Source organism: Macaca nemestrina, chromosome 10 (genome assembly GCF_043159975.1).
Source record: "Macaca nemestrina isolate mMacNem1 chromosome 10, mMacNem.hap1, whole genome shotgun sequence".
Lineage (NCBI taxonomy): Eukaryota > Metazoa > Chordata > Mammalia > Primates > Cercopithecidae > Macaca > Macaca nemestrina.
In genome coordinates, this window is record NC_092134.1 from 132,813,609 (window position 1) to 132,841,115 (window position 27,507).

A 27,507-nucleotide genomic window follows, 5' to 3' on the forward strand; every position below is an offset into this window, starting at 1 on the left:
TGAGAGGCAAGAATAAGCTGATTCAGCTGGCAGTCAGTCAGCCGCCAATCAAGAGCCAGTCCAATGCTAGACATATGAATGAGGGCTCCTAGAATATCCAGCTGGCCAACTCACCAGGTGAATTACAGGTGCAATTCAAAGAGGGAAAAGCTGAACCAGTCCAAACCAGTCACCGTGTACCAATCAGCTTGGCTGATCCATAGAATTGCAAGGAATAATAAATGGTTGTGACTTTAAAAATATGTTTTCTAAGAATATTTTTATGAACATATCTTTATCATCGCTAATAGTATATGTCTCTTTCTCTCTTCAAATAAACACGTAATTTCTGTATCCTGTAATTCACACTAATGCATAAACTATGCCAACCTTCATAGCCATTAACTTTATTTTGCCTGAATCTATATTCAGCTAGATAGCCTGCTTCACATTTATTTTCCAATAATTTAAGTGAACATCTTAGTGAGAAGACTGGTTAAGAAAAATCAGGCCAGTTTTGTCCATTTAGGTAGAAAAAACCCTCAAATTTTGCTCTTGAAATTCTGATGCTTTTTGTATTAGGCAGTATGAACAGTTACAAAACACCAAATAAGGGAAGAAGATTTCAAACATAAGAACTGTAACAGCAGTAGGGAAAATGAAAATTGGTTTAACTATTTAGGTTGGTGCAAAAGCAATCGTGGTTTTCGCCTTGAATGTAACGGCCAGAACTGCAATTACTTAATGACAAAAACCGCAGTAACTAAATACGGTTCTTACCAGTTTCATAATAATCATAGAGCTGAACAGATGCTGGCTTGATGTTGGATACGAGTGCATCTTGTTTGATGGAGAATGAGAATTGAATTTCTTTTTGAGTAACCTGAGAATAAATCAATATTGTTATGCATATTGAAATGTATTCCCTTAACTTCTCTCCATTTCAAATATTCAGAATTATTTTAGCAATACGGTTTCGATACTTTTGCTCTTAGGAAACTTTTTTAAACATAAAAAAACAAAGACAAAAGTAAAACCACATTGTGACTCAAGCATATACATCAACACACAAACTAAGTTATGACAGTAAACTCACATTCTCCAGGTAGAAAAAGACATGAGTGGTTTTGATTTCTACTCGTTGTACTTTGCCATCTTCCTGAAGCTAAAAATAAGGAAGAAAAGTGTGCTGAAAATTCAGGGAACTAGGATTACAAACATCTAGTGATCCAAAGATAAAATATTTGCTTTCAACTTGGAGGTTTTTCTGCATCTTTATAAATACTTGCCATGTTTCTATAAAGCTTCAACAACAAATATTTATCTTTGAGATTTACTCATTCAACATTTTTGAAACATTTATCTGTATATATTAGTTTCTAATTTTAAATAAATAGAATAATAGAATGAATATAATAATAACTAAACACTAACTCATTTACCTGTTTTTTAGTGATACACTGTTTTGACAATGTAAGAATATAAATTAGTTTGAGAACCTCAATGTTTTACTTTAAGATACACATAAGATTCAAATTTTACTCCTTAAGAATAGAAAATGTATTCCTTTTTTAAATAAACTTGTGGCCAATGTATAGTATAGCACAGGGCTCAACACATTGTATCTATTCTGAAGTTATTTCAATTAACAGCATTTAAGTCTTTACCTTCTTAACTGATGATCTATCTGGTACAAATCCTGAAAGCATCTTCACATCAATGATTGCCATGTTGGAAGAGTTGCGCTTTCCATAATAACTTTTTTTTAAAAAAGTACAAAATTTAAAATTCAGATAAACTTTGATCATTATTTAGGAAAACAAAAATATTTAGGAAAACAAAAAATAAAATGTATTTTCATGCAAAAAAAAAAAGTTTATTTTATCATCCCCTTTATAGAGTTTATTGTTCTGAGACTGGAATAATTTAATAATAAACTGAAGTTAGTGGTGCTCCGAAATGACACAACATGCATCTTAATTCATTCCTAAGTGGACCCAGAGAATTGAACCTAGGTCTGATAACCTCGTTTTAGAATTTTATGTTTCAAAAGTAAGAGTTTGCAATGTGTTGATTTACAAACTAGAAACTAAGAAAATGTACCTCTTGAGGAGGAATTTATAGAATTTTTTCCCTTACAACTTCCTCCTGGTCCATATTTTTTCGAAGTCAGATTTATTTTTGCACCTACCATAATCTCATAAAATTTAGACAATTTAAACAAGATGAAATATATTTTCCAAGAGGATAAAGATAGGCCAGTCTTTCACATACAATAATTGGAATGTGGTTTCACTTGGAGGCAGAGAAAGACACTAGGCTACCTGAATTAGAGGTAGAGGGATATCTATGTTTACCAAAAAAAAAAAAAAAAAAAAAAAAGAGTTGTTACCTGGCTGAAACAACAAGGTCAAATTTTGCATCAAATAATCCTCTGCAGAAAGCATTGGCTGTATTCACAGAAAGGGAAAATCCAGATGACTTCTTAGGGAGCAGGATGTTATATCTCAGAGTTGACTTGGAGAAACATAGAATATGTTGTTGATTAACTAAAGGATTAATTTTAAATTCATTACCTCCACATTAACATTTCAACTTAAAGTTAATTTTTACCTCTCTGCTTCTTTTTTTCTATACAATTATATACAATATACTAGTAACACTAATTCTATACAATACACTAGTAACACTAGTAACTTTAGCTAACATTTATTGAACATATACTCTGTACTTACTTTTAAAAGCTTTTTTATATAATAATTATTTTAATGTTTCCAACAATCCTTTGAGGTGGATGCTATTTTTAACCTCCATTTTATAGATGAGGGAAATGGGGGACAGAAAGATGAGTAACTTGTCCAAACTCATACAGCTACTGAGTAGCAGAGTTAGACTATATCTATGCTGTGTTTTGGATAATAATTAAAATGATCTGATTTCAGCCTTAAGCAACTGATAAAATTACTATAATGTCAGAACTTCAGGAATCAAGGTAAATACCATGAATACAATGAATAAATTATAAGAGAAATTGTAGAATCTAAATCCAAGATAAAACGACTTGGTAAGAGGCTTGGTTAAAGACTCAACTTGACCTAATAATCCCACTTCAAGAAATATTTCCAGAAGATATACCTGTCCAAGTACAAAGTCATATATACACATTATTAATTTCAAAGTCATATGTAATGGTCAAAGAGGGGAACTACTGCCAACTGTCCAGAAACATTTGACATATTGAGTATACTCTGGTATATTGGACTATACAGTATGGCAATGCCAGCTAATAAAGGTAGAAGGTGTGATAGAATTAGAAAATCACCACTTTGTAGTTCTTAATGAAATGGTTGATCAGGTAAAGATCATCAATGCGTGTTAAGACTTTTAGGGCCGGGCACGGTGGCTCAAGCCTGTAATCCCAGCACTTTGGGAGGCCGAGACGGGCGGATCACTAGGTCAGGAGATCGAGACCATCCTGGCTAACACGGTGAAACCCCGTCTCTACTAAAAAATACAAAAAACTAGCCAGGCGAGGTGGCAGGCACCTGTAGTCCCAGCTACTCAGGAGGCTGAGACAGAAGAATGGCCCGAACCCGGGAGGCGGAGCTTGCAGTGAGCTGAGATCCGGCCACTGCACTCCAGCCTGGGCGACAGAGCGAGACTCCGTCTCAAAAAAAAAAAAAAAAAAAAAAAGACTTTTAGGTAAAAATTGATGATGAACTCAACATCTTTACAATCCCAATGTAATATTTTGAATGTTAATTGTTGGTGCAAAGAAGAAAAAAGCAGCAACATTATTGGGGAAGTATGGCTATCACCACCTTTAATCCAGTGATCAAACTTCACATCACTAATAATGATGTGCCTCTGGATGTGATACAATATAAATATAGATCCAACTTTTAGTTACAGAAGGCACAGAATGAGACAACAAATTAAATGACAGCAGAAGAAAACAAGCTGGTAAATTCAGAATTAGGGAAATTCTACACCACAACTGGCCTGATCTCTTGAACAAATTAATGTCACAAAAAATACAAAAAACTTGATAGATCTGTTAGGTTAAAAGAGACTTAAGAAGCATAACAAACAGCCGCAAAGTATGGTCTTTGAGTGAATCCTGATTTGAAAAACAACCATAAAGTATATTTGGGGATAGAGGTTTGATAATTAAATTATATCATAATACAAACTATTGTTATTTATTTATTTATTTATTTATTTATTTTTTGAAATGGAGTCTCACTCTGTTGCCCAGGTTGGAGTGCAGTGGCATGTTCTTGGCCCATTGCAACCTCTGTCTCCTGGGTTCAAGCAATTAATTCTCCTGCCTCAGCCTCCCGAGTAGCTGGGATTACGGGCACACACAACCACTCCTGGCTAATTTTTTGTATGTTTAGTAGAAATGGGGTTTCACCATGCTGTCCAGGCTGGTCTCGAACTCCTGACCTCAAGTGATCCGCCTGCCTTGGCCTCCCAAAGTGCTGGGATTACAGGTGTGAGCCACTGTACCTGGCCAAGCTATTGTTAATGTGTGGTCGCTCTGATAATGGCATTGCAGTTACATAATTGCATGTCCTTATTTATTTTTTGGAGATCCATATATATCATATTTAGGAGTGGCATGATAACTCTAATTTACTTTAGAATTCAGCAAAACAATGTGAAGCAAAAATGACCAAATGTGAACAAACTATTAAATCTAGTTATTCGTTCGTTATACTATTCTCCCTAGTTTCACTTAGATTATAAGTTTTGATAAGTTGGGGGGTAAAAAAGCCCAAAATTACCTGCACATAAACACAGCCATTGCCATTCACTTCCACCATATACTTTCCCTTAGTTGTTGGCAATGGAATTTGTTGTAGCAACAAACGGTTCTTATCATTCACTTGGAAGGCTGTATTGAATCCTTGGTCAGAGAAAATTTGCACTGAATTTTGTCTATTCTTAGAGAAAGTGAGCCTCTGGAATAGCGTCAGAGCTTGGAGAGCCACAATGGTATCCTAAAAGAAGAATGGCAAATTGTATTAAAGCATACCATGGGATTTAGCAATCAGTCAAATACAGCTGTGATTTATTTAAAAATAATTTAAAATGCGATTACATCTTTTTCCATGCATTTTACTTTGTTTTGTGAACTATACTGTCTTGGGTGCTGTATAATTTAAACAGACAAATGCGGTTTGTGGCAACATTTCTGTTCAAATCTTTAACACAAACAAAACATTGTTTAATAGAATAAAAATGTAAGAAAATGCCGAGAAAATTTTTTTTAAATGCCTATCAAATCAGGTTTTGTTTTACCAAACATCAAAGCATACAACGAGGCCAAAATATCAATGGAAAAAACAAAAAGACTAAAAAGATGACAAAATATATATGACTTTATATTTCAATAACAGTAGCATTTCAAATCATTGAGACAATTAATTATTACATAAATGACATCGAGAGAACTGGCTGGCCATTTAAAGTTAGGTCTCTACTGTAACTCTATCAAAATACATCCTATAAAATTACATCCCATAAAATTATATCCTATAAAATCAAAATATATCCTATAAAATGAATCATAATAGAAATACGATGAATTAATTCATATTACAGAAAAGTCTGATAATATATTTATATAATTTTTTGTGTTGAGTACTATTCTTAGTTTTAAAGTGAGAATCTTCAGTAGAATAATTATATTCAGTGAAAATGAAAAGAAAAGAATGTGTATTTTAAAGCATGATAAAAATTGGAAGAAAAACAGAAAGTTGACAAGGATGTTACATGCATTAGTAAGGTTAATATCTTTACTATATTCAGAAGTCTTACATATAATCAAGGAAAAGATTAATATCCCTATTAGGAAATATACAAATGATATGACCAGGAAATTTATAATATATGAAATAAAAGAGAACTTTAAAAAAATGAAAGCATATTCTATCTAAGTAGAAACCAGGGAGATTTATTTTTATACAGAATGTATTACTAATTTTATTGTATCAGATCAAGAGAAATGATTTTGAAATTATATAATGAAAGGTACACACTGCTGATGATAATGCAAATTGAGAACACCTTTTCTGATAAAATCATAGCTAATTTTATATAGAACATTTAGTAGGTTAGTACTTAAGTTTTTATTTTAAAAATTAAAGTAAAGCATATTTGAATAAGTATTTAGAGATTATTACTAGATAAAATGCTACATCTGTAAAAAACATGAAAGACAGCAAATTGAAAAATGATAGCAAGTTCAATAGTGACAACAATTACATTTAATTGCATAAATGTAATATATAAATTTAAAGACCAATACCACCAACGCAAAGCAAGTGCTCAATTTTCTTGTGCATAGAAATTTTACAAAGATATAGAGTTACCTTTGTGGAGAAGAAACCTCCACGGGAATTTTGCTGCTTTGCCACCCAATGTACAATCTGAGATGCATAGGACAGTTCTTCTGAAGTCAGCTGTGGCTTGAAAAGAAGAGCCAATAGCCCATAACAGGTCATCTCTATATCTGCGGAGGAAGCCTGAGGGTAGTACAAAGATGACGATCCTTCCATAGAAAACCTCTCTTCCAGTTCCCAGTACACGGAGCCACCTGACCAAAAAGTGAAAGGAATTCAACAGTGTCTGTGTCAAAGCATGGCATATAACTGTGTGTGGTCAAATGGGTGGTATTTGAGGGAGTGCAAACCTTACAACTGGTAATAAAGAAACATGAGGGGATGATAATTATCCCACTGCCAATCATTCTACTTATCCAGCATGTTACTCCAGGAAGGGTCAAAAACACTCACCTACTCTTTTTGCTTTTTTGTTCAGCTCATTGAAGAAAAATTCCCTTTTGTCTTCATAGCCTACTAAACTGTAAGTGTAGGCTAGGAGAGCCTGCTCATAAGTAGTCATAGCTCTTTCCCTAGATACAGTCTCTAAGCACTGGAGACCCTTTTGAATAGCCATAAACTGCAAAGAATAAAAAAAAAAAAATCAAATGTGCACACAAAAACACATACAAAAACACAGATGTAGATATGATCATTGCTGGAAAAAAATTAGGAATGAATTTTGTTTGTGCTGAAATGTTCAAAGGGCAAATACAACATACTCATTTTAATTTCTACATAGTTCCATCTGCACAGTGTAATTTGACGATTCAGAAGAATATTGATTCAGTATTATTCAGCATATGTGGTAGCTACAAACATATAGTTCTACTTCCTATTACTATATTGTTGGCATAAAATGTTCTAAGTTCATAAGAAGCAAGTTGGTGGGATCACCAGTGGACTACATACCGAGACCGGGTGGTCAGCTTCAAGCAGAGCACCGATAACATATGCAGTTAGAGAGATTTCATTATCTTCTTTTCCCTGAATGAAACATAGGGGTAACATGTCAGTCTCATGGAATTCAGAGGAAGGGTATTTCTAAATCTAATATATTTGAAAACTCAGTTTGTTTGTTTTCTTTTCCTATATTTTTGGGAGGTGAAGTTTTTCATGTCCTCAAAAGATACTGTTTATAAAAAGTAGGAAATAGAGAACAAACACATGAACATTTTATATAAATAGGAATATCACTTGTCAAAATAACTTACGGGCCTCAGAAGGCATTTAGAATCAAAGGAGGGAGAGAATGTTCTGCAAAGTTCTAATTTAATTCTCACCCTCATATTTACCCTAGAAATAATATAAAAAGTATCATGAAAAGAATGCATGCCATGATATTACTACGATTAAAAGAGTATAGTATAAAATAGAAATATTTTATAGTAGTATAATCAGTAGATCAATCAATAGAGCAGAAAGAAATCATATCAAGTATAGAAAACAATGTAACAAAGTTAGCCTCAAAAATCGGTAGAAACAGAAAGCATTAATTAACAAGAGGTGTCATGATAAGTGGTGAACTATTTGGAATATAGAAGTAAATTACATATAAATTACACAACATACTGAATAAATTCTAGTAGGTCAATAATATTAGCTATAAAGAAAATCAAACTAGCTCCAAAAGATTAAAAGACAGTTACAAATAAGAAAAAATAAACTAAAAATAATCATATGAAAAATATTTGACTTTTGAACCAATTGACCTATAAACAAAAATAGACATTAAGCACCATCTTTTTTCTTTTATATTTTCAAAGATTTTTGTTTGCATACTTATATTACTCAGAGTCAGCAGTAGTGCTATGAGTTAGATACTCTACATGTAAAAAGAATCAAAATTGGCACAATTTTACTAAAAGTCAATCTGGTAACGTTTTATCAGAACCTTAAAAAATTACACTTTTAGATAGCTATCCTAATTCAATAATGAACTAGGGGCCTATTTACATATAAGAATGTTAACAAAACATTATTTTGAGTTTATTAAGCATTACTGAAACCTCAAGAAAGATTTTGGTTTATTCATATGATGATGTATAGAGAGCTATTAATTTTATGTTTTTAAGTTATTCTAATGACATGGCAGAGTTATTATAAATAATGTTAGGTTTCAAAAAGGGAAGACTAAAAATCCATGCAGGATAATCTCAATTATATTTATAAAGCATAAGTAAAAAGACTGAAGGAAAATATTGCCAAAACATTAATGGTGATTATTTCTGAATTGTTGACATATGAATAATATTTTGGTCAATATCTTATATGAAATCTCCGAGCTACTTTCAATAAATAAATACTACTATGATAATTATGAAGAAAACATAAGTTTTAAAACACTTAGAAATAAAAGGCATATTCATTATGAACACTTATCTCAGGGATATTAGCAAGTAAGAGCAAAACAAATTTAATTCTAATAATAAAACAATATTGATAAAGAATTTCTTAAATGATAAAGCACTAAGCTATTAAGAATTATCCAGGTTCTGTTACTTCTTTGTTTACACTTTTACTAATAATCCTGCTCTTGCACCCTGCCCCCAGTCACCACAGTTACTGTTAGAATCTTCTAGAGTTTTTAACCTGACTGAAGGAAAGAAAATGTTCCATTTGCTATAAAGAAACGTTTTATTGGTTTTCATGATAATTAGTTTATGCTAGTAGAAATTCCTGTTCAACAATTTTTACCAATTTCTTCAGTGTACTTTGGGATTCACTAAACAATTATAATGAAAGAATAGAAAACTGTAAGGTAGAATCTCATCAGTACCTTCAAAGCATTGTTGAAGACTTTGCCAAAATTTAGGAAGCAGCCATCTGGTTTCTGAATATTTAAGAGCCAAATAAGCGTTTGGGATTGAACTTTGTCATCGATATAAATGTAACGTTTAGCCTGTGCAAATGACTTGTAAACAAATGCAGTGAGCCTGGAAAAAAAAGATATACAGTGCATATTATAACAACCATTGAGAGGCAGGTGAATTCTCATTAAAATATGTGACTTGCTTCTGGCCAGGCATGGTGGCTCACGCTTGGGATCCCAGCACTTTGGGAGGCCGAGGCGGGTGGATCACAAGGTCAGGAGTTCGAGACCAGGTTGGCCAATATGGTGAAACCCCCTCTCCACTAAAAGTATGAAAATTAGCCGGGTGTGGTCGTGGGCACCTGTAGTTTCAGTTACTTGGGAGGCTGAGGCAGGAGAGTCGGTTGAACCTGGGAGGCAGAGGTTGCAGTGAGCCGAAATCATACCACTGCATTCCAGCCCGGGCAACAGAGCGAGACTCCATCTCAAAAAAAAAAAAAAAAAAGAAAGAAAGAAAAAGAAAGAAAAAAAGTGTAACTTGCTTCAATTATGTTTTTAGTTTCACATCCTGAAAATTTCTTTCTCAAATTCTAGCCGAACGTGTCCACCCACCCATCTCTTTGGCTTAAGGGATGATTTAACTTATTCTAATGACATGGCAAAGTTATTACAAATAATGTTAGGTTTCAAGAAAGGAAGACTAACCTCTCATACAGGATAATCTCAATTATGTTTATAAAGCATAGGAGAAAAAGACTGAAGGAAAATATTGCCAAAACATTAATGGAGATTATTTATGAGTTGCTCAGATAAGAATAATATTTTTATTAATTTGCATATTACTGATTTGCTTAATTTGCATATTACTGATTTGGTAATAATTTATATGTTGCTGGTTAATAACTTAAATCAAGTCTCCATCCATTTGACTTAAATCCTCTCTTCCTCCTTCTCTGAATTCATCATTCATGCCCTCAATGAAGAGTCACCTTCTCTATAACATCTTCCCAGATTCTTTTATCTCTACCCCAAGCAAAACTAGAATTCCTGCACTTGTCCCCTCTTAACACCTAAGAGCTTATTGGGAAATTATAGGATGTTGTAACTAGAAAAATATCTTAAGAGGCCAAGATGAGGCATGTGTGCCTTATTATCATTTCATGATAACCTGAGGTGTACAGGGTTTAAATGGCTCATCCAAAACGAGCTGTAGTTTATACTTAGTTAACTTCTCCCTTGTAGACTGGCATTCCTAACAGGTAAACACGGTCGGATTCATCCATGTGTGTAATATGCATTGCATTTGGTCCAAACACGTCATCACACAATTGCTGGAAAAGTTGCCATGCCTATATACTTCCATAGGATCATGTGCATATTTTTATTACAGCTTTTATCACGTTGTGTTTTAATTTTTTTTCTTAGTTGCCTTTTCCCACTATACTCCACACTTCTCAGAGTCAAGGGTCATATACTATCAAGAGGCAAAATAATGTAGTGAGTGAAGGTTCACATTCTGGAACAGACATTCAAGTTCTGCCACAATATTGGCAATGTGAACTTGCACAAATTATTTAACCTCTCGGTGGGTTGTGGGCAGAATTGTGTTGCCTCCTCATTCAAATTCAAATGCTGAACCCCTATACCTCAGTACCGGAGAATTTGACTTGTTTTTAAAGATAGGGTCTTCAAAGAGGTAAGTTAAAATGATGTCATTTGAGTAGACTCTAATCCAATACGACAATATGACTGGTGTCCTCATAAGAAGAGGAAATTTGGACACAGATATGCACTGAGATAAGACCATGAGAAGACGGGGAGAAGACAGCCATGTCCAAGCCCAGAAGACAGGTTCAAAAAAATGTTAACGTTATTAACACCTGAGTCATGGACTTCTGGCTCCCGGAATCATAAGAAGACAAATTTCTGTTGTTTACGCCATCTAGTCTGTGGTGCTTTTTTATGGTACCTAGCAAAATAATACATTGTGTTTCTGTTTCTTTATATGTAAAATGGGTGTCATGATGCTATCTGCCTCACTGGGTAATTATGGAGATTTACTACCCTCAATTAGAAAAGAAACAATAATGATTATTATAGCGAGCATCTGTCTTTTTGTACCTCAAGGATGTATTACTGTTCCCAGGACATAGCAGCTAGGGGTGAATATGTATTTGTAAATAAAAGTTAATAATATAGGGAATAAATTTTAAAATTTAACTTGCATCTCATTAATCACCCTGTCTTTTAGGCATTACAGTAATAATGCAATCTTTGCTTAAATTATTTTGGTTTTAGTGCTTATTTCCCCATTTGTCGCAACCAGGATTCTGCTCCAATATAGGTTTTTAAAGTCTCATTAGGAGGATTCATAATTACACAGCACAATTTCTGAGCGGCACTATCAGTTATCATAAACAATCTTGAGACTATCTTTAGGTTAGGTTGGGATATTATTGTTTCAATGGAATAATTTGCTTCTATAATAATTGTAGTTTCATACCTTTTATCCTGCTCTATTGAGTTACTTTGTCTAGTAATTTGCTTATGTATCATGTATAATTTTTTTGTAAGTAAAAGATAGAAATACCATAAGTCTTTAACCCAAGAGCCCAGGAATCCTATTAAAAGAATGTGTATATGTGTGTGGAAGTTTGTATATTTATAGTTTGTGGGGGAAGATCCATAGTTTTTATAAAATTCTCAAAAATCACTTGAAAAAAATAAGTAGATTAGAAGTAATTAGAAACATCTAGTTAAACTGATGTAAATAACAAAACTTCAAACCATGTGTGTCCATGTTCATCTTTATGTCCAAAGGTACTATATGATCCATCGAAGTGTTTATAAGACAGCTGTCTCTGATAACCTGAAACAGGAAGAGATATTTTTCAAATTAAAATGGATGATCCAGAAGAAAAGTTGGATAAGTTGAATATTTGTGTTAGTTATTAATGGATGTCTACATACAGACAAATACATTCACGTACTTAACAAGCAAAATAGCCGGGATTCAGGGATTTAACTGAGAGAAGCAAAATAAGGCTTCCAAATGCTTTACCTGTGGTCAGGTATCCAATAATCTTGGATTTGATCTCTTCGGTCAGTTGTTGAGTCTGACTCAGATAGTCCAAGATGTAAATATTGGGAGTGAATAGGGCCATATTCTGCTCTCCACAACCAAAAGGCAGGTGGAGAAGATTCTGTAAGTTTTGCATGGCAGAACCGAGAATGTCTCCTGAAAAATCAATCAAGTCAATATGAAGGACTTTGTAAAAATTGATAAGATGAAGAATATTAGTTTGTATTCAACATCTCTATGTCATAGATACCGGAAATAATTATTTTAACTATTATCTGGATCTTATTTTCTCTTCCATTTGTTGGACCCACACTATAGAATTAGCAAGACAACTCAGGGCCTTGTTTTCAGAACCATGGTGGAGATATGTTATCCAAAGCAGCACAGCCAAGAGCAGAAGAACCCAAGTTTGTGGGAATCAAAATTTCTGGAGAGCTCCCAGGGTGAAGTAGAAAACTCCAGATCAATCATCATTTCAAAAACAACAGGATTTGGGCCCAAAATAAACCTTTGTAAAATGCTTGCCATTTATCAGATGCTGTTCTGAACACTCTGCTCATGCTCATTCATTCAATGCTTATAATAATAACACGAATGGGCATTATGTTTTTCATTTATAATGAAATTGAGGCACACAGAGGCTGAAAATTTTCCCAGCATCATCCGGAAAAGACACAGCAGAGTCAGGAATTCAGCATACAAAATAGTGCTTCAGAGTGCCTGGACTTGGACACTTCCCTACACACTTTCTACCAATATCTAATAGTTGTGTAGCATTTACTACATGTCTCGAGATGTCTAAGCATCTTAACTCATTTAATTTTTATAACAATCCTATGAAATAAGTAATACTATTATCTTTAGGTAAGGGATGAAGAAATGAGACACAGAGAGGTTCAGCAATTTTCCCAAAGTGACACAGCAAGTGGTAAAAATGGGATTCAAACCCAAGGCAGCCTTCTGGGAAAGTCAGTTCTCTTATCCACTATGCTTTGCCACTGTAAAGAACTTCTACAGTCCGAAGACTGAAATCATATCAGGAATCTTTTTGAATCACAAGGGCATGAAACTAGAAATAAATAACAGGACAAAAATTCACAAATATGTAGAAATTGAACACATGCCTGAATACCCACTGGGTCAAGGAAGAAATCAAAAGGGAAATAAAAAAATACCTTGAGACAAAAGAAAATGGAAACACAACATACTAAATCTTATGGGATACAGCAGAAGCAGTTTGGAGAGGTAAATGTATATTCATAAACTGCTATATCATAAAAGAAGAAAGATCACAAATAAATGATCTAATGTTACATTTTAAGGAATCAGAAAAAGAACAAACTAAGCCCAAAGGTAGCAAAAGAAAGGGAATAACAAAGATTAGAACAGGAATAAATGAAGTAGAGACTAGAAAAACAATCAATGAAACTAGTTTGTTGAAAACATAAATGAAATCGACAAACCATTACCTAAGATAAAAAGAGCGAAGACTCAAATAAACAGGACCATAAATGAAGGATGAGATATTAGAACTTATACCACAGGGATACAAAGGATCATATAAAACTACTATGAAGCATTATATGCCAGTAAACTGATAATCTAGAAGTAAATACATTCATGCACACACATAACCTGCTAAGACCGAATCATAAATAAACAGTCTGAGAAGACTAATAGTGAGTAAGGAGATTTAATCAATATCACAGGTCTCCCATCAAATAAAAGTCCCAGACTGGATGGCTTCCCTGATGAATTCTCCCAAATATTTAAAGAACTAACATCAGTTCTTACCAGACTCTTCCAAGAAATCAAAGTGGAAGTAATACTTCCAAATTCATGTTACAAGTCTAGTATTACCCTGATACCAAAGCCAGACAAGGACATTACAAGAAAAGAAAACTACAGACCAAGATCCCTGATGCATATAAACCCCAAAAATCCTCAACAAAACACTAACTAGCTAATTGAATTCAACGGCTCACTAAATAGATGGAAACTGAGCCATTTGCTATTAAGAGAGCCTAAAAATAAGAAGGGTTTAGAATGATGGTGCTGGATATAATGGTGTAGCTTCTGTGACTTGTATTTGTTGGATATCATTTTGGTAATGAGACTTACTTGCTCAAAGCCAAAAGCTCAAGTAAGTGCAGGTCTTCTTTGGTTTTGATACTGGAAGATGTTCTGGATATAAGCTGAGTGTTCTTCCCCTCCCTGTTAGTATTTTTCTGGTCTATACTTCTTCTACTGCAACAATGCAAGATATAACCATAATGCCACATAGAGTGCAGAATTCCTTCTACTGTACAGTATTCTTTAGATGTTCCTCCTAAGTCTTTAATCTGGGCCGTATATAGGTGATGACTAGAAGGTAGGGGCTAAACAGTCCAGAATTGTTTTTTGAAAAGATAGAAATAAATCATGGAGGTAACTATCTTTGAAATCTGGAATGAGCAAGAAAGCAATTTGCCCTTTTTAACATGGGAACAATGACAGGAATATATTCTATTTAATTTTGGCATACATTTTATGTTTCTATATCTAAACACGTCTTACAGTTATTCTTATTACCCTTAAGCTTTTCCAGTTGTTGGCGCGTTACTGGGGTTCTAGGTTTACAGGGCCTGTAAGTTACGAGTAGGACACTTTGCCCAGCTTTGGTCATTGTCCCACAGGGACCACTGCCTTTGTGTGGAATGCTGTTTGCTCCTACCTGAGTGTTGTAATTTCAGGGCAAAAGAAGTGAAATATCGATGTTAACCAGTTCAGCACACTGTACTCTAAAAATCACTGGTTTGTGAGAAAACATAAAGTTTTTCCTTACTGAGGTAGCCTTAAATGAGACATGAGCCAGAAATGCTAATGATGGGAGTAAATTTTTATGTGTCAGATGAAATGGCCTTTAAGAAAGGAAAGTGAGTGTGTCATATATAACAACTTAGTCATATATACCAACCTCAATTATAAAATTCTTAGGCTAGAAATGCAGTCTAAAACAGATGACAAAATAGAACCATGGCAGAAATAGGTATAATTTTTCTCTTCTTTCCAAGCCTGTGTAATTATAGTGCTTTGCAGACTTACCAAGGACAGACCAATAAGCTCTAGGTGAATCTTTTACAAGATTATCTGGTAAAGTTAGCACTACTGGTTGAGATACTGTGGATCCTAGGAAACAGTAAAGTGAAATTATTAATTCAGATCTCTCATTTATTTTAAAAACCATGATTTGACTTTGAATATAAGTTATCTTCTTGATTGTTAAATCACTTAATGTCTACTTATTGACTATTCCCAACTCTGAAATAATCAGAAAAAAGGCCAAAGAGATTCCTATAATTATAACTAATCATATTCACATAAACTCTTCACAATCAGTTACAATTTAACATATAATGAAACCTTAACTTTGGTGAGTACATTCCAATTTACTTTTGCACCTATGATTTAATTGGATTTTCACAAAACAACTTATAGGATGAATAGACTAGATGTTTTTCCTGCCTTGGTATAGAAGAGTATGCTTAGGCCAAAAGAAAATAAATTTGGAACATCTCCTAATTGTAAGTGATAAAACACTGAATCTGAACCCACGCTTTTTGAATTGGGTTGAACATAATTTTCATACTGGTATTAAAAATACTCCACTACCTGTGTATGCTCCTTAAGGTGACAAAATATTGGAATATAAAATGAGATCTCTGGCTACTATTAACTCCAGGGGCCTCTAATATTTCTAACATTCAAACAAACAAATAAATGGTGGCAAAAGCAAAATAAATTAGATAATAGAAAGAAATCCAGTTGCAGTCTGGTACTATTTATAGGGCAATTAATTGTTGCAGTGTTGGAAACAAATATTTTTAAGCAATAGATGTGAGACAAAGCCCAGATAGGTAATGGACTTCAGAAGATGTGGTAATCAGAAAAAAAGACTTGTCAGAATTTGGTTCAGAGGTGGGAGGATAAAATAAATGACATACATTAGGTAGAGAAAATTCTTCTCTGGTTGGGTGCTTTGGACAGAACTTTTAGAGTCATAGTTACTATTTTTAATGACAAAATTAAGGCTTTGATGGGTAGAAATTAAATGGTAGAGATAAGGGTTAAAGTCACGGATACTTGAATTTCTGAACTAGGGAACAGTCAATAAGGAAGAACTAAAAGTTTAAAATTTGCTTTGGCTTGGGAAATTATTAAGTTTTATTACTTGAAAGTAATTTAATCTTTCCCAGTAGCCATGTTCTGAGAAGATAAATAATAAAACCCTTCATTCTAAAACAAAGACAAATAAAAGTTTCATTCAATATTGCCATGTCAGCAAAAACATGTAAAGATATCTACTTGCCATTTGTACAAATAAGTGAGCCCTGTGTCATCTCCTTTTCAATACCTTCAGGCTAATTGTTGGAAGAAGAAAAGAAAGTAGTCATGATTAATTTCATAATCAACAATATTCTGAATATTCAGCTTATTCATAAATTAATAATAATGCCTAAATAGAACAAATCACCTTCAAAATTTATTCCAGATAGTGCATCTATGAATTATTAAGCCCAAGATAATGCGGAGATGACCCATTTGATTTTGCATGCTATACAATAAGCTGTGTTACCAAAATGAAAATCAAGGATTTTCATAAAGATCCTTCAAGCTTCAAAATTCTTTCCCTCTATTGCAAGACTATTATACAGTTGACTTTAAATATTCTTTGCATAAGTGGATGAGATGTGTACCTCTGGCCTTCTTTTCCAAATATTTGATTGAAATACTGTGTTTTATCTTTGGATAAGTGGTTCACTCCTCTTTCCATGGGTTCTGAAAGCTATACTTTATGCTTCTTAATGGAGATAAATCTTTGAAATACACACAGATTGTTTTCCTCAAGGCCCAAAAGTTTTACTTCGAAGTCATACCTCTACCAGCAAGGGTTTGATCAGTGTATCCCTCCAGCCAATGTCTGGAGCTGTAGATGACCCATTCCCGCAGCCACTATTTTGCAGGGTTTCAGCAGTGACAGTGAGGTTGACTGTACCTTAAGTGGCATAAAATGTAAATGGCAGTTATTTGAATGAAGATATAAGGAGGCAGAAATCATTTTGAACTCTATGTTGAGGTAAATTGTTAAAATAATTGAAATTTGACAGGGGAGAGAATAAAATATGACCTGGAAAATAAACACTCTTGAAGTCAAGACTTGATTCCAACTCCCCACCCCTGTCCTCAGGCATACTGGTCTTGGGTTGTGAAAGAGAATACCATCATAAGGAATGGAAGAATGGATAAGCGGTGCTGGTAAGTAATGGGTAAATTGCCTATCATAGACAAAGAGTCTAACATGAGCTCTTAGGGGGATTTACAAAGGGATGTGAAAACATATAATAACTGTAAATCTTACCCAGTGTTTGGGGGGTAACCAGCCAAGTAAAGGATTTTTTCTCATTGCCACATATACAAATATTTTCATGTTCAGTTGAGAGAAGTCTGGCTTGGTAAACACTAGATGCTTTCAGTACAGTATTAACCTGTGAGGGCCCAATAAAGAAAGATAGAGAAAAAGTATTTAATCTTTTCCATACATAAACATAGCATAGTCACACAAGTCTGAGAAGTTAGAAAGGAAGTTCCCCACCTTTCATATTTTCTGCTGTGGAAAGAATGGTTCCCAAACCACAAGACCTTCAAAGTCTTACAACAGAGTTATAATTTGACCTTTGGCACTTAGTGACTAATTACTCTGAAAAACCAGTATTTAGGTCTTATATAATAATGCATTACTTCACAGAACTGCAGCGGAATAAGCAGATGTTTTGGCCAATTTGGGTTGACCAAGTTATCATAAGCTCTTGGGAGTCTGTTTTCTTTTTCTTTTCTGTAAATTGAGGACATTGTCATCTACAGTTCACAGCCATGTGTGCTATGGCAAATAGCAGATACAAAGCATCTAGAAGACTGCATCACAACTCAGGCTCAGAAATAAAAACTTTACTAACAAGGAAGCAAAAACACACTTTCCTGAATATGAAAAAAATGTACTTATATTTTTTCCTAAAAAATAGCTTCCTAACAAACTGAATAGTTCGACCTGCTTGATTTTTTTTTTTTTTTAAGTAAACAGTATCACTTAAAGTAAAATCTGTTGATTAGGTTTGTTACCTGGCACTTTGGACATGTCATTTTGTCACTATTCTCTACTGGTGTTCACCAAATAATTGGATGTCAACAAAAGGTTGGGTTTGGGGATCATACCATATTGCAAACCATTGAAAGAGATGAGCTAATGCAAAAAACAAAGGCCACATTATTATTATAGATCTAGTTGAAGTTTGTTATTTTGGTAAAAGTTAAAGAGATGGGAAGCAAATGTGAATGCCTATTATTTGCAGTGTATTGTGTAAGGCTTGTGGTTTATATTATCTCATTCAATTCTCATAAGGACGCAGCCAAATATGTATTACTAACAGCATTTTACACCAGATATACTGAGGCTGATGGAGATCAGTACCTTGTTCAAAGCAACAGAACTAGACAGTGTAAAAACCAAGATATAAACCCACATAGAAATGGTGTGTGTGTTTTATCTATTGTGAAATTGCTGGGGTTTTTTTCCATAGCTATTGGTCAGTTCTCAAGAGCCTATGAAACCCCTAAGCTGTCGTGTATTTTGCATATCCTCATGTATCCCAAAGGTAAACAAACTTAAAATCTAATCTGATAATAGCGTAATTATTCACAAGTCCTTTGGCTTCAAAAGGGTCTTACACATAAAATTATTGAATAGTTGAAGAATCAAAAGTTCTAGGGATCTCTTCAATCATTTCCACCCACTCTCCCCTCACACACAGTAATAAAAAGTAGCATACACCATAGAGCTTAAGTTCTTTTATGTTCGGCCAGCCACCTAGATATAATAATTTAGACATCTAAATCACACATTGAGCGGTTGGTAGAGCTTGTTAATGTTTTTTAAAAACTTAGGAAGGAAAGACAAGTTCTTACCAAGTTCTGATCATCAGGCAACTGATATTTGAAGATAATTTACATAGGGAAGAACTTGCTATTTTACTAAGAAGAGCTGGTACCTGAATACAGCTCTTGAGATAGTTGAAGACATTGGCCTTCAGAGTGAATGCTTCTCCTCGAACCACCGAATAGGGCAAAGTGAGATCCACAAAGAAGGGCTGAAAAGCTGTCATGGAGACAGTTGGGGAGAGGCCAAATCCAGCTTTGTCATTCATGCAGAATCCACTGGCCTTCCATTGTGTAATTGTATCTGGAACAGTAAGCCTAAGGTTGGCTGCACCTGAGGAGCTAATAAAAGAAGAGAGAGCATACAGATTCAGAGAGAAGCTGTCACGGTATAACGCATGTATAATTGGATCATTCCACTTCCTTGGAGCTCTACATTTCCTCCTTTGATGGTTCAATGGTCTGCTAAACTACAATAGGCAAATTCTCTCTTTTTTTTTTTATCCCATTCTTCCTCTGTTTTGCTCCATATCATACCTTATCTGTAAAGAAGCTTAACATTAAGCTTTTGTGTCCAGTGCATTAGCTTTCCTTACCTTTGAGTCATCTTTGACTCTACTGTTTCTTAATTGTGAGAGCTCATCTTTTAATTCTATTTTAAATTTTATGATACTACGTATTTTCTTATAAACACTGAACAATTATGAACCATTAAAATACTCCATATGGGCATTAATCTTTTACTTTCTTATAAAACACTGAGAAAGATACTTTCATCTCTGTGCATTTCTGTCTTTCGTTATCAGTAGACACTATGAGTGGTCTTTAGCACCAAAATATTTGGAAATGTTTGAACAGGAGACATGAATTAATGACTCATTTAATTTACTCAGAATATCTAAATTGGCAATTTGTTTAACTTTAGTTTACTTATAAGTTGTTGCTATCACATTTATCCCACTTTACTGATAAGTATAAAACATGAGCCATATAATACGGTTTTTAAGTTTAAAGTGTGCACATTAGCCTTATACTTGAAATTTTTATGGCACCTTAGAAATTTATTTTTTTCCAACCTCCTTTCCTCCTCTTCTTCCTTCCGTTTATTATTTCCTTTTTTCTTCCTCTTTTACATTTTCTTTTCTCCTCTTTCTCCTTTCTCCCTTACCTCCATATGTATTTGTTGAGTATTATGTTCATTATGTCATACAACAAAAATTTCAGTGTGCTTTATAGTCTCCCGTACAACTTTCCTTCCAACAACATCCAAGTTCTTATAAAAAAAAGTGATAAAACATAATACAGTAAGAAAAAGAAATAAGGAAAAAATAAAAGGAGAAAGTGAAAGGAAGAAAAAAGAGAAGTTAGAATCCTATCACAGGCTCTGCAGAATTTTTGACACACTCTTAGTTTTCAGTCTTGGGGACATGTTTATTTCCGTAAGGCTGGCAAATATGAATGTTGTCTTTCGTTCAGATAAAAAGAAAAATTAAATGAAGAAAAATGCAATTAAAAATACTCACTCAGTTGTAATAAGATTCCAAACCCAAGTTTCAGGAAATGATTTTCTCAGAGTTTCACCATGAAATTCACTCTTGAGGTCTGAACCTGTATAAGCCTCTGATTGAATATAAAGAAATATCTGTAAGAATGTTATCACCACAAAAAAATGATAAGTTTTTGAACTAATGGAAATGCTAACTAATGATGTGATCATTACACAGTACTTAAATGTATTGAAACATCACAGTATACCTCATAAATATATACAGTTATCTATCAATTAAAACTAAAATAAAACTTTAAAATAAAAAAGTAAAATTTTATCTGAAGAAAGGCAAAGCAACATAAAAAATAATTAGTTATTTCATATCTAAAAAGTCAGATTTAACTTCTTAGCATTATGTTTTGAGGACAAGATTTAGTAATAATAGTAGCCATCATTTACTACTGATGACTGAGAAATTACTGCTATTTCTCAGTCATGATCAAAAATGCCTTTTACATATATAAACTCATTCAATCTTCATAATAAACTTCAACAAAACTTTGTCTATTTAGGTATGTCTTATGTTTGGTGAATAATATATGAATATTTCACAGATGTTTATTAAAAATTAAGATATTATAAATTATTCATCCCTGAAATAATCTATCAGTGATATTTTGTTATATTGTACCTAAAAATACATTACATGAGTAATATGAAAATACACTACCCTATAAAATAATTAAAAGATTAAAAATAGGCCGGGCGTGGTGGCTCACACCTGTAATCCCAGCACTTTGGGAGGCTGAGACGGGCGGATCACGAGGTCAGAAGGTCAAGACCATCCTGGCTAACACAGTGAAACCCCATCTCTACTAAAAATACAAAAAATTAGCCGGGCGTGGTGGCGGGTGCCTGTAGTCCCAGCTACTGGGGAGGCTGAGGCAGGAGAATGGCATGAACCTGGGAGCAGAGCTTGCAGTGAGCCGAGATTGCACCATTGCACTCCAGCCTGGGCGACAGAGCAAGACTCCATCTCAAAAATAAATAAATAAATAAATAAATAAGTAAAATAAAATAAAATAAATTTTCTCTTTGACCTCTACCACTAATTCCCACTTCATCTGAATATCTTAATAACACAATGCTCATTTTAAATTATTTTTCTTATTATTCAGTTTCCTGTTTAGCCTCCTATGTAAATTCCTTGGGTTACTGTTTGTGTGCCATCTTTCATAGTCTTTCAAAGTATAAATATTGCTTAGAGGTCTATAAGACTTCAATGTGAAAACTTATTCAATAGAAGGTGCATGGGTAAACTTCAAATTGCAACAGCTTTATGATTCTTTATTTCCAGTTTTGGCTGTAGGCCTGCAGCCATTCCACAATTCCAGCCCCCATGCATGTGTAGAGGTATAATGGTATATTTCTGGTCTCAATCACAACTGGGCTGCATAGTTTCAGCACTTAATATTGGCCTATTGGATTTGTTCAGGACTACTGCAAATCAGTGCTAGCTAAAGCTATTAGTTGTTTGCTGGTTTTAGGAATAACCTTGTATACAGACTATGATCTGTGTTGATTTATTTTTCCTATTTTTCACCTATCTTCATATTTATCGATAAACAAATGTCTAATACACATTATATATTACTTATTTAAAATATATTATATAAAATATTTTTATATAATAAATATATAACATATACAAATATAAAATATATAATAAAATATATTTTATATAATACATAATATATAAAAATTTAATATATTATATATACAAATATATAATACATACAATACACAAATATTTAAATATTATTTGCTGCCCTCTTCCTGAAGCATCCCTTCCCTCCATTTTCTAGCACTCTAATGTATTTTGTATATATCCTGGATCTGTACAAATTTTTCATCAATATGTAATTTTGCTTAGTATGTTTATTTTAAACTCATGTAAATAATTTTATAATTTAGATATTACTATGTTTACTTTTCCCACTTCAAACTTCATTCTTAAAATTTACTTATGTTATTTCTTAGTGCTTCCCGATATTCTATAGCCTGTATTTACCACATATTACTTAATCCATCCGTTTAGTTATGGTCACCTAGGTTGTCTCCATTCCATGCTAGTACACCCAACAATGCACCAAATATTACATAGCGTGCATCTCGTCGTATGGACGTGAGTTGTAGGCCTTGGTGTTTATGCTAAGAAGTTTAATTGCTATGTTTGAATGTTTATGCCAAGAAGTTTAATTGCTGTGTTTGAAGGTGCATGCCTGTTAATTTGAGTACTACCAGACCCCACACAATGTCTGTACCACTTTATAATCCCACCAATAGTACATACAGCGCTCCCATTTGTCTTGTTTGAATAACAATTACCATTTGAATTTTCTTTCTTTTCACCATTATCAGATGTGTTAACTGACTTCTTGATGTTCATTTAAATTTTTTTCTGATTATTAGTGAAGTTAAATATTTCTCCATATCCTTCTTATCTATTTGGTTCCCCCTTTTTGTATCATGTCTTTATATTTTTTGCCTATTTTTAAATATTACTGGACTTTTCTGCACAGTCTGTGATCAGGTTTCTGATTGAAGGTCACTTCTTCATAGAGGTTTTCTCTGACTATCTTATTTAAAATAGCATCCTGATGTTCTGCTCTTTTCCTTTAACTTGTTTTATTTTCCATACAGTAGTTCTTTGAGAGATAGTAACTCACAATAGAGAAACATGGACTTTGGGATCAGAACGTCTGGATTATAAGCCCATGTCTGTTATTTAGCATCTGTTACACTGGACGAGTTACTTAACCTGCCTAAGCTTCATTTTTCTCATTGACAAATTGCAGATAATAGCTTCTAATCTATAGACTGTGATGAATACATGGATTGACATTTGTAAAATGCCTAGATGTAGCAACAATTCAGGAAAGATTAACTATCAGAGCACTTATTACCATCTGAAATTATGCCATTGATATAGTTTGAATATTTGTCCCCTCAAATCTCATGTTGAAATGGTATCCCCAACGTCGGAGGTGGGGCCTGACAGGAAGTGTTTGGGTCATGGGGGCAGATCCTGCGTTGCTTGGTGCTGTTCTTGCAATAGTGAGTGGCTTCTTGTGAGATCTGATTGTTGAAAAGGGTGTGACACCTCTCCTCTTCTTGCCCCCATACTGGCCACGGGAGACATTTGCTCCCCCTTGTCTTTCACCGTGACTGTACATTTTCTGAGGCCTGCCCAGAAACCGAGCAGATACCAGAACCATGTTCCCTGTACAGCCTGCAAAGCCATGAGCCAATTAAACCTATTTTCTTTATTTCTTTCTTTTTTTTGAAATGGAGTTTTGCTTTTGTTACCCAAGCTGGAGTGCAATGGCACAATCTCAGCTCACTGCAACCTCTGCCTCCTGGGTTCAAGCGATTCTCCTGCCTCAGCCTCCCAAGTAGCTGGGATTACAGGCGCACACCACCACTCCTGGCTAATTTTTTGTATCTTTAGTAGAAATGGGGTTTCACCATGTTAGCCAGGGTGGTCTCAAACTCCTGACCGCAGGTGATCTGCCTGCCTCAGCCTCCCAAAGTGCTGGGATTACAGGCGTGAGCCACTGCATCTGGCCCCTATTTTCTTTATAAATTATCCAGCCTCAAGAATTTCTTTATAGCAACACAAGAAATATACAAATGACAATATGTAGTCATTTGTACATTGTCTGCATCCCAAATTCAATGTAAATTTCATGAGTATAAAGATTTACTTGCATTATTCTCACTGTATTTCTAACTTCCGATGTGATAGACACATTAAATGAATTAAAAGACAAAGCAAAAGAAAATAATCACCTCCCCTCTTTTCCCAATCAGTTTAAAAGCATTAAGAGATTATAACCTGCCACCTGTCCTTCACATTATACTGTGACTTACCTAAGGATATGTAATCAGTATAGTCAAGATGGTTAGAGTCCTTGCACAATACTGGTTTCCGGAGGTGAGAGTTGGTAAAAATCTTTAATCCCATTGCCTTTTAAGATAAAATCAATTTTAGGTCACATAACAGCCTAGACTAGCAGTTTGAACTGGTTTTTTGTTCTACATATATTTTCAATTTCCACTTATTTATTTCTCCATCTCTAATTGTCATATATTTAGAGATACTTCACTGACATTTCCTAAATTTCATGTCTTTGAGTTCCTTAGTTTCTCTAATTCTAATGGCTTTTGCTCTGTTTTCCTAATCAAGAGTTGTTGATGAAAACCTTTAAATAAGAGAGGACAAAAAAAGACATCTCATATCTTACCCCACTATACTTTCACTGCTTTGAATTTGGCATTTTTATTGAACTAGGGACAGTATGTCACTTATATACACTTTAATTATAGTACAATACTTTGAAATAGTAGAAATTGAATTTGTGGGTAGATGTAGGAGCAAAATGGGGATTTATATTAGACACCAGTATATAATGTGCATAACATTATGTCAGGAAAGCTGATAATTCCCTCACATATTAGTTCTTTTTCTAATATTACAATATTATTATTTATTTAAAATATTATAGTTTTATAGTGAAGTTACAATAATCTTATTATAACTTTACCTTATTATAACATATAATAACCTTATAACTTTATAATAATTTTTAAATAAAATTATATTAATACAACTTTAAAAAATATATTGACTTCATAATAATTTATTATAACTATATAAAGTAACCATTATAACTTTATAATATAACTATTATATAATTATAACTATAATATAATAATAACTTTATCAGGTCTTTTTGCTATTATAACATTCTTTGAGATATTGTTTTTCAGACATTAGTACTAATTGTAAATTTGTACTCTAATAATTCTGAGATTAAAAACCCACACCATGAATATTTCTATTTATTTACATATTGTCACGTATATTCACCGTTTTAAGACATAGTTGTCTTACCTTCACAAGGTCATAGGCATCTTTTCCAAAGTCAGCCCATGCAGGTGTATAATAAATTCCATTGTAAAGGATATGTTCATCTTTAAGACATGGCACTTTAAGGCCATCTTCTAAGTTAAGTCCTCTGAAATAATAGCCATGTAGTTCCCTGGAATATAGCTGACTATACACCTAGATGGTAGAAGAAAATAAACTGTATTTTTTTATAGAAAACAATTCATTTTTCCCCACAAGTAGTATATAAATAACCTATATAATCCTATGAATATCCTATGTATATATCATCAGACCTATACCAAATACACACATATTGAGAAAGTATAGGATCTTAGATCTGTCAAAACTTTGAAATACTATTTAATCAGTTAAATAATTGCTGGCTAAATCACATTAAAACTAACAAAAAGTACACGGATTTTAATACATTCCAGATAAAGGCACCGCTCAATACTCTTTGAGGACTCATTCAAGGACATTGTTAGAGAACATTCTTGGTTAATTTACTAAATCTCCCTGAGCCTAAGATTAGACATTAATCAAAATGGGAATACTGCATTAGTTCTATAGGGTTGATTAATATAAGAATAAAATTAAATAACAGATTATGGGAATACTCAGTAGAGCAAGTGTCAAACAGTAGACATTTAGCAACTGTTATTTATTTTGTAAAGTGCTGCTCACTTTTTCCGAAAGAGAATTAGTATAATTGGAGTAGGATCATTTTACATGATTTCTAACCTAAAATATTTTTTATTCCTGGAACTCTGGGCAATTTCTTTCTCCTCTAGTTTATTTAAGGTAACCTGTTTTTATCCAAAGGTAAAGACCTGAAACTATACCGTTGGCGGTAAACAAAGGTGGTTTTAATTACTCACACTCTGTGCTGACAGCTGACCATAACTCCTTAGCAGCAGTACACTCTGGTCTACAGCCCAAAGAGCACAGAGAGAGTTTGAAGCAGCCGAGACTTGAAGATTGACATTGGATCCTGGTAAACTTTTTTCTTTAGAAAAATTTAAGTTGACCTGAAAATGAAAATAAACAAAAGGGCAAAAGGAAGGCAAGCCATATGAGAAGAATCATCTTTTAGACTATTCTTCATTTTTTTTAAAACACACATAAGTTAAAAGGGCTTTCTGTGCTTTACCCACCTAATAATATCCATAATTTAGAAAAACAGGAACAACATCGACAGTGAATGCTACAATCCTGCTACTCTTCAATCATCCAACATATTAACTTCTCCATAACTTTCTTTTATTTTTCATTTTGCAAGTCTATGAAAAATTGGGAGTTTAAACCCAACACTCTCTTAAGTTCTCCTTGGTTTTCCCCAAAATTAAAAAAGAATAATTTTTGTCACCCACCTGATGTTTGAAGCATTTCTCAATTTGGAACTGGGTGCTGTCAGTGACCATTTCTCCTCCAGGATGCAAGCTATAGACAAGCATATCTACTGAGGGCGCTAACTCAGGGCTAACGTCTATAGAAATGGAAAATATGCCCTTCCTCCCTGTGAAAAGAAAATTTCAAACCGAAAAAGTGCTTTGGTGAGATAGTTAACTGTCATCTTGCAGAAATCCTCCACTGAATTTCTAGCCATCCTACCCACTGCCAAAGAGACTGCCCCGACCCACCAAATTTAATTTATAAAGCATTTCTAGGAGGGGTTCACAGCCTATTCCATAAATTATAAAAGAAAGAAATAGTTGAACATTTCTTATTACCTTTCAAACTTCAGTCTACTTTTGTTTCTTTTAAAAAATCCCTTCTTGTTTGAATGTAAAAATACTTACCTGTCTTTCTTGAAAGAGAAAGGGAAGGACCAAT

General features: G+C 33.8%; 1 protein-coding gene across 6 annotated transcripts in view; it reads right to left on the bottom strand.

The window, feature by feature from the left end:
• Window positions 1-27,507, bottom strand: part of LOC105499896 (ovostatin-like) — a 163,849-nt gene that overhangs the window by 15,816 nt on the left and 120,526 nt on the right. For all 6 annotated transcript variants that reach the window (XM_071072231.1, XM_071072228.1, XM_011772756.3 and 3 more), the window contains 21 exons: window positions 27,045-27,190; window positions 26,553-26,702; window positions 25,678-25,848; window positions 24,654-24,750; window positions 20,755-20,851; window positions 19,345-19,573; window positions 17,661-17,787; window positions 17,179-17,297; window positions 16,611-16,662; window positions 15,347-15,430; window positions 12,242-12,418; window positions 11,968-12,049; window positions 9,148-9,304; window positions 7,281-7,355; window positions 6,783-6,948; window positions 6,360-6,583; window positions 4,770-4,985; window positions 2,372-2,496; window positions 1,647-1,737; window positions 1,076-1,144; window positions 760-862 (listed from right to left, as the gene is read on the bottom strand). In XM_071072231.1, coding sequence (XP_070928332.1) covers window positions 760-862; window positions 1,076-1,144; window positions 1,647-1,737; window positions 2,372-2,496; window positions 4,770-4,985; window positions 6,360-6,583; window positions 6,783-6,948; window positions 7,281-7,355; window positions 9,148-9,304; window positions 11,968-12,049; window positions 12,242-12,418; window positions 15,347-15,430; window positions 16,611-16,662; window positions 17,179-17,297; window positions 17,661-17,787; window positions 19,345-19,573; window positions 20,755-20,851; window positions 24,654-24,750; window positions 25,678-25,848; window positions 26,553-26,702; window positions 27,045-27,190 — 2,757 coding nt within the window. The remainder of the gene's footprint in view (window positions 1-759; window positions 863-1,075; window positions 1,145-1,646; window positions 1,738-2,371; window positions 2,497-4,769; window positions 4,986-6,359; window positions 6,584-6,782; window positions 6,949-7,280; window positions 7,356-9,147; window positions 9,305-11,967; window positions 12,050-12,241; window positions 12,419-15,346; window positions 15,431-16,610; window positions 16,663-17,178; window positions 17,298-17,660; window positions 17,788-19,344; window positions 19,574-20,754; window positions 20,852-24,653; window positions 24,751-25,677; window positions 25,849-26,552; window positions 26,703-27,044; window positions 27,191-27,507) is intronic.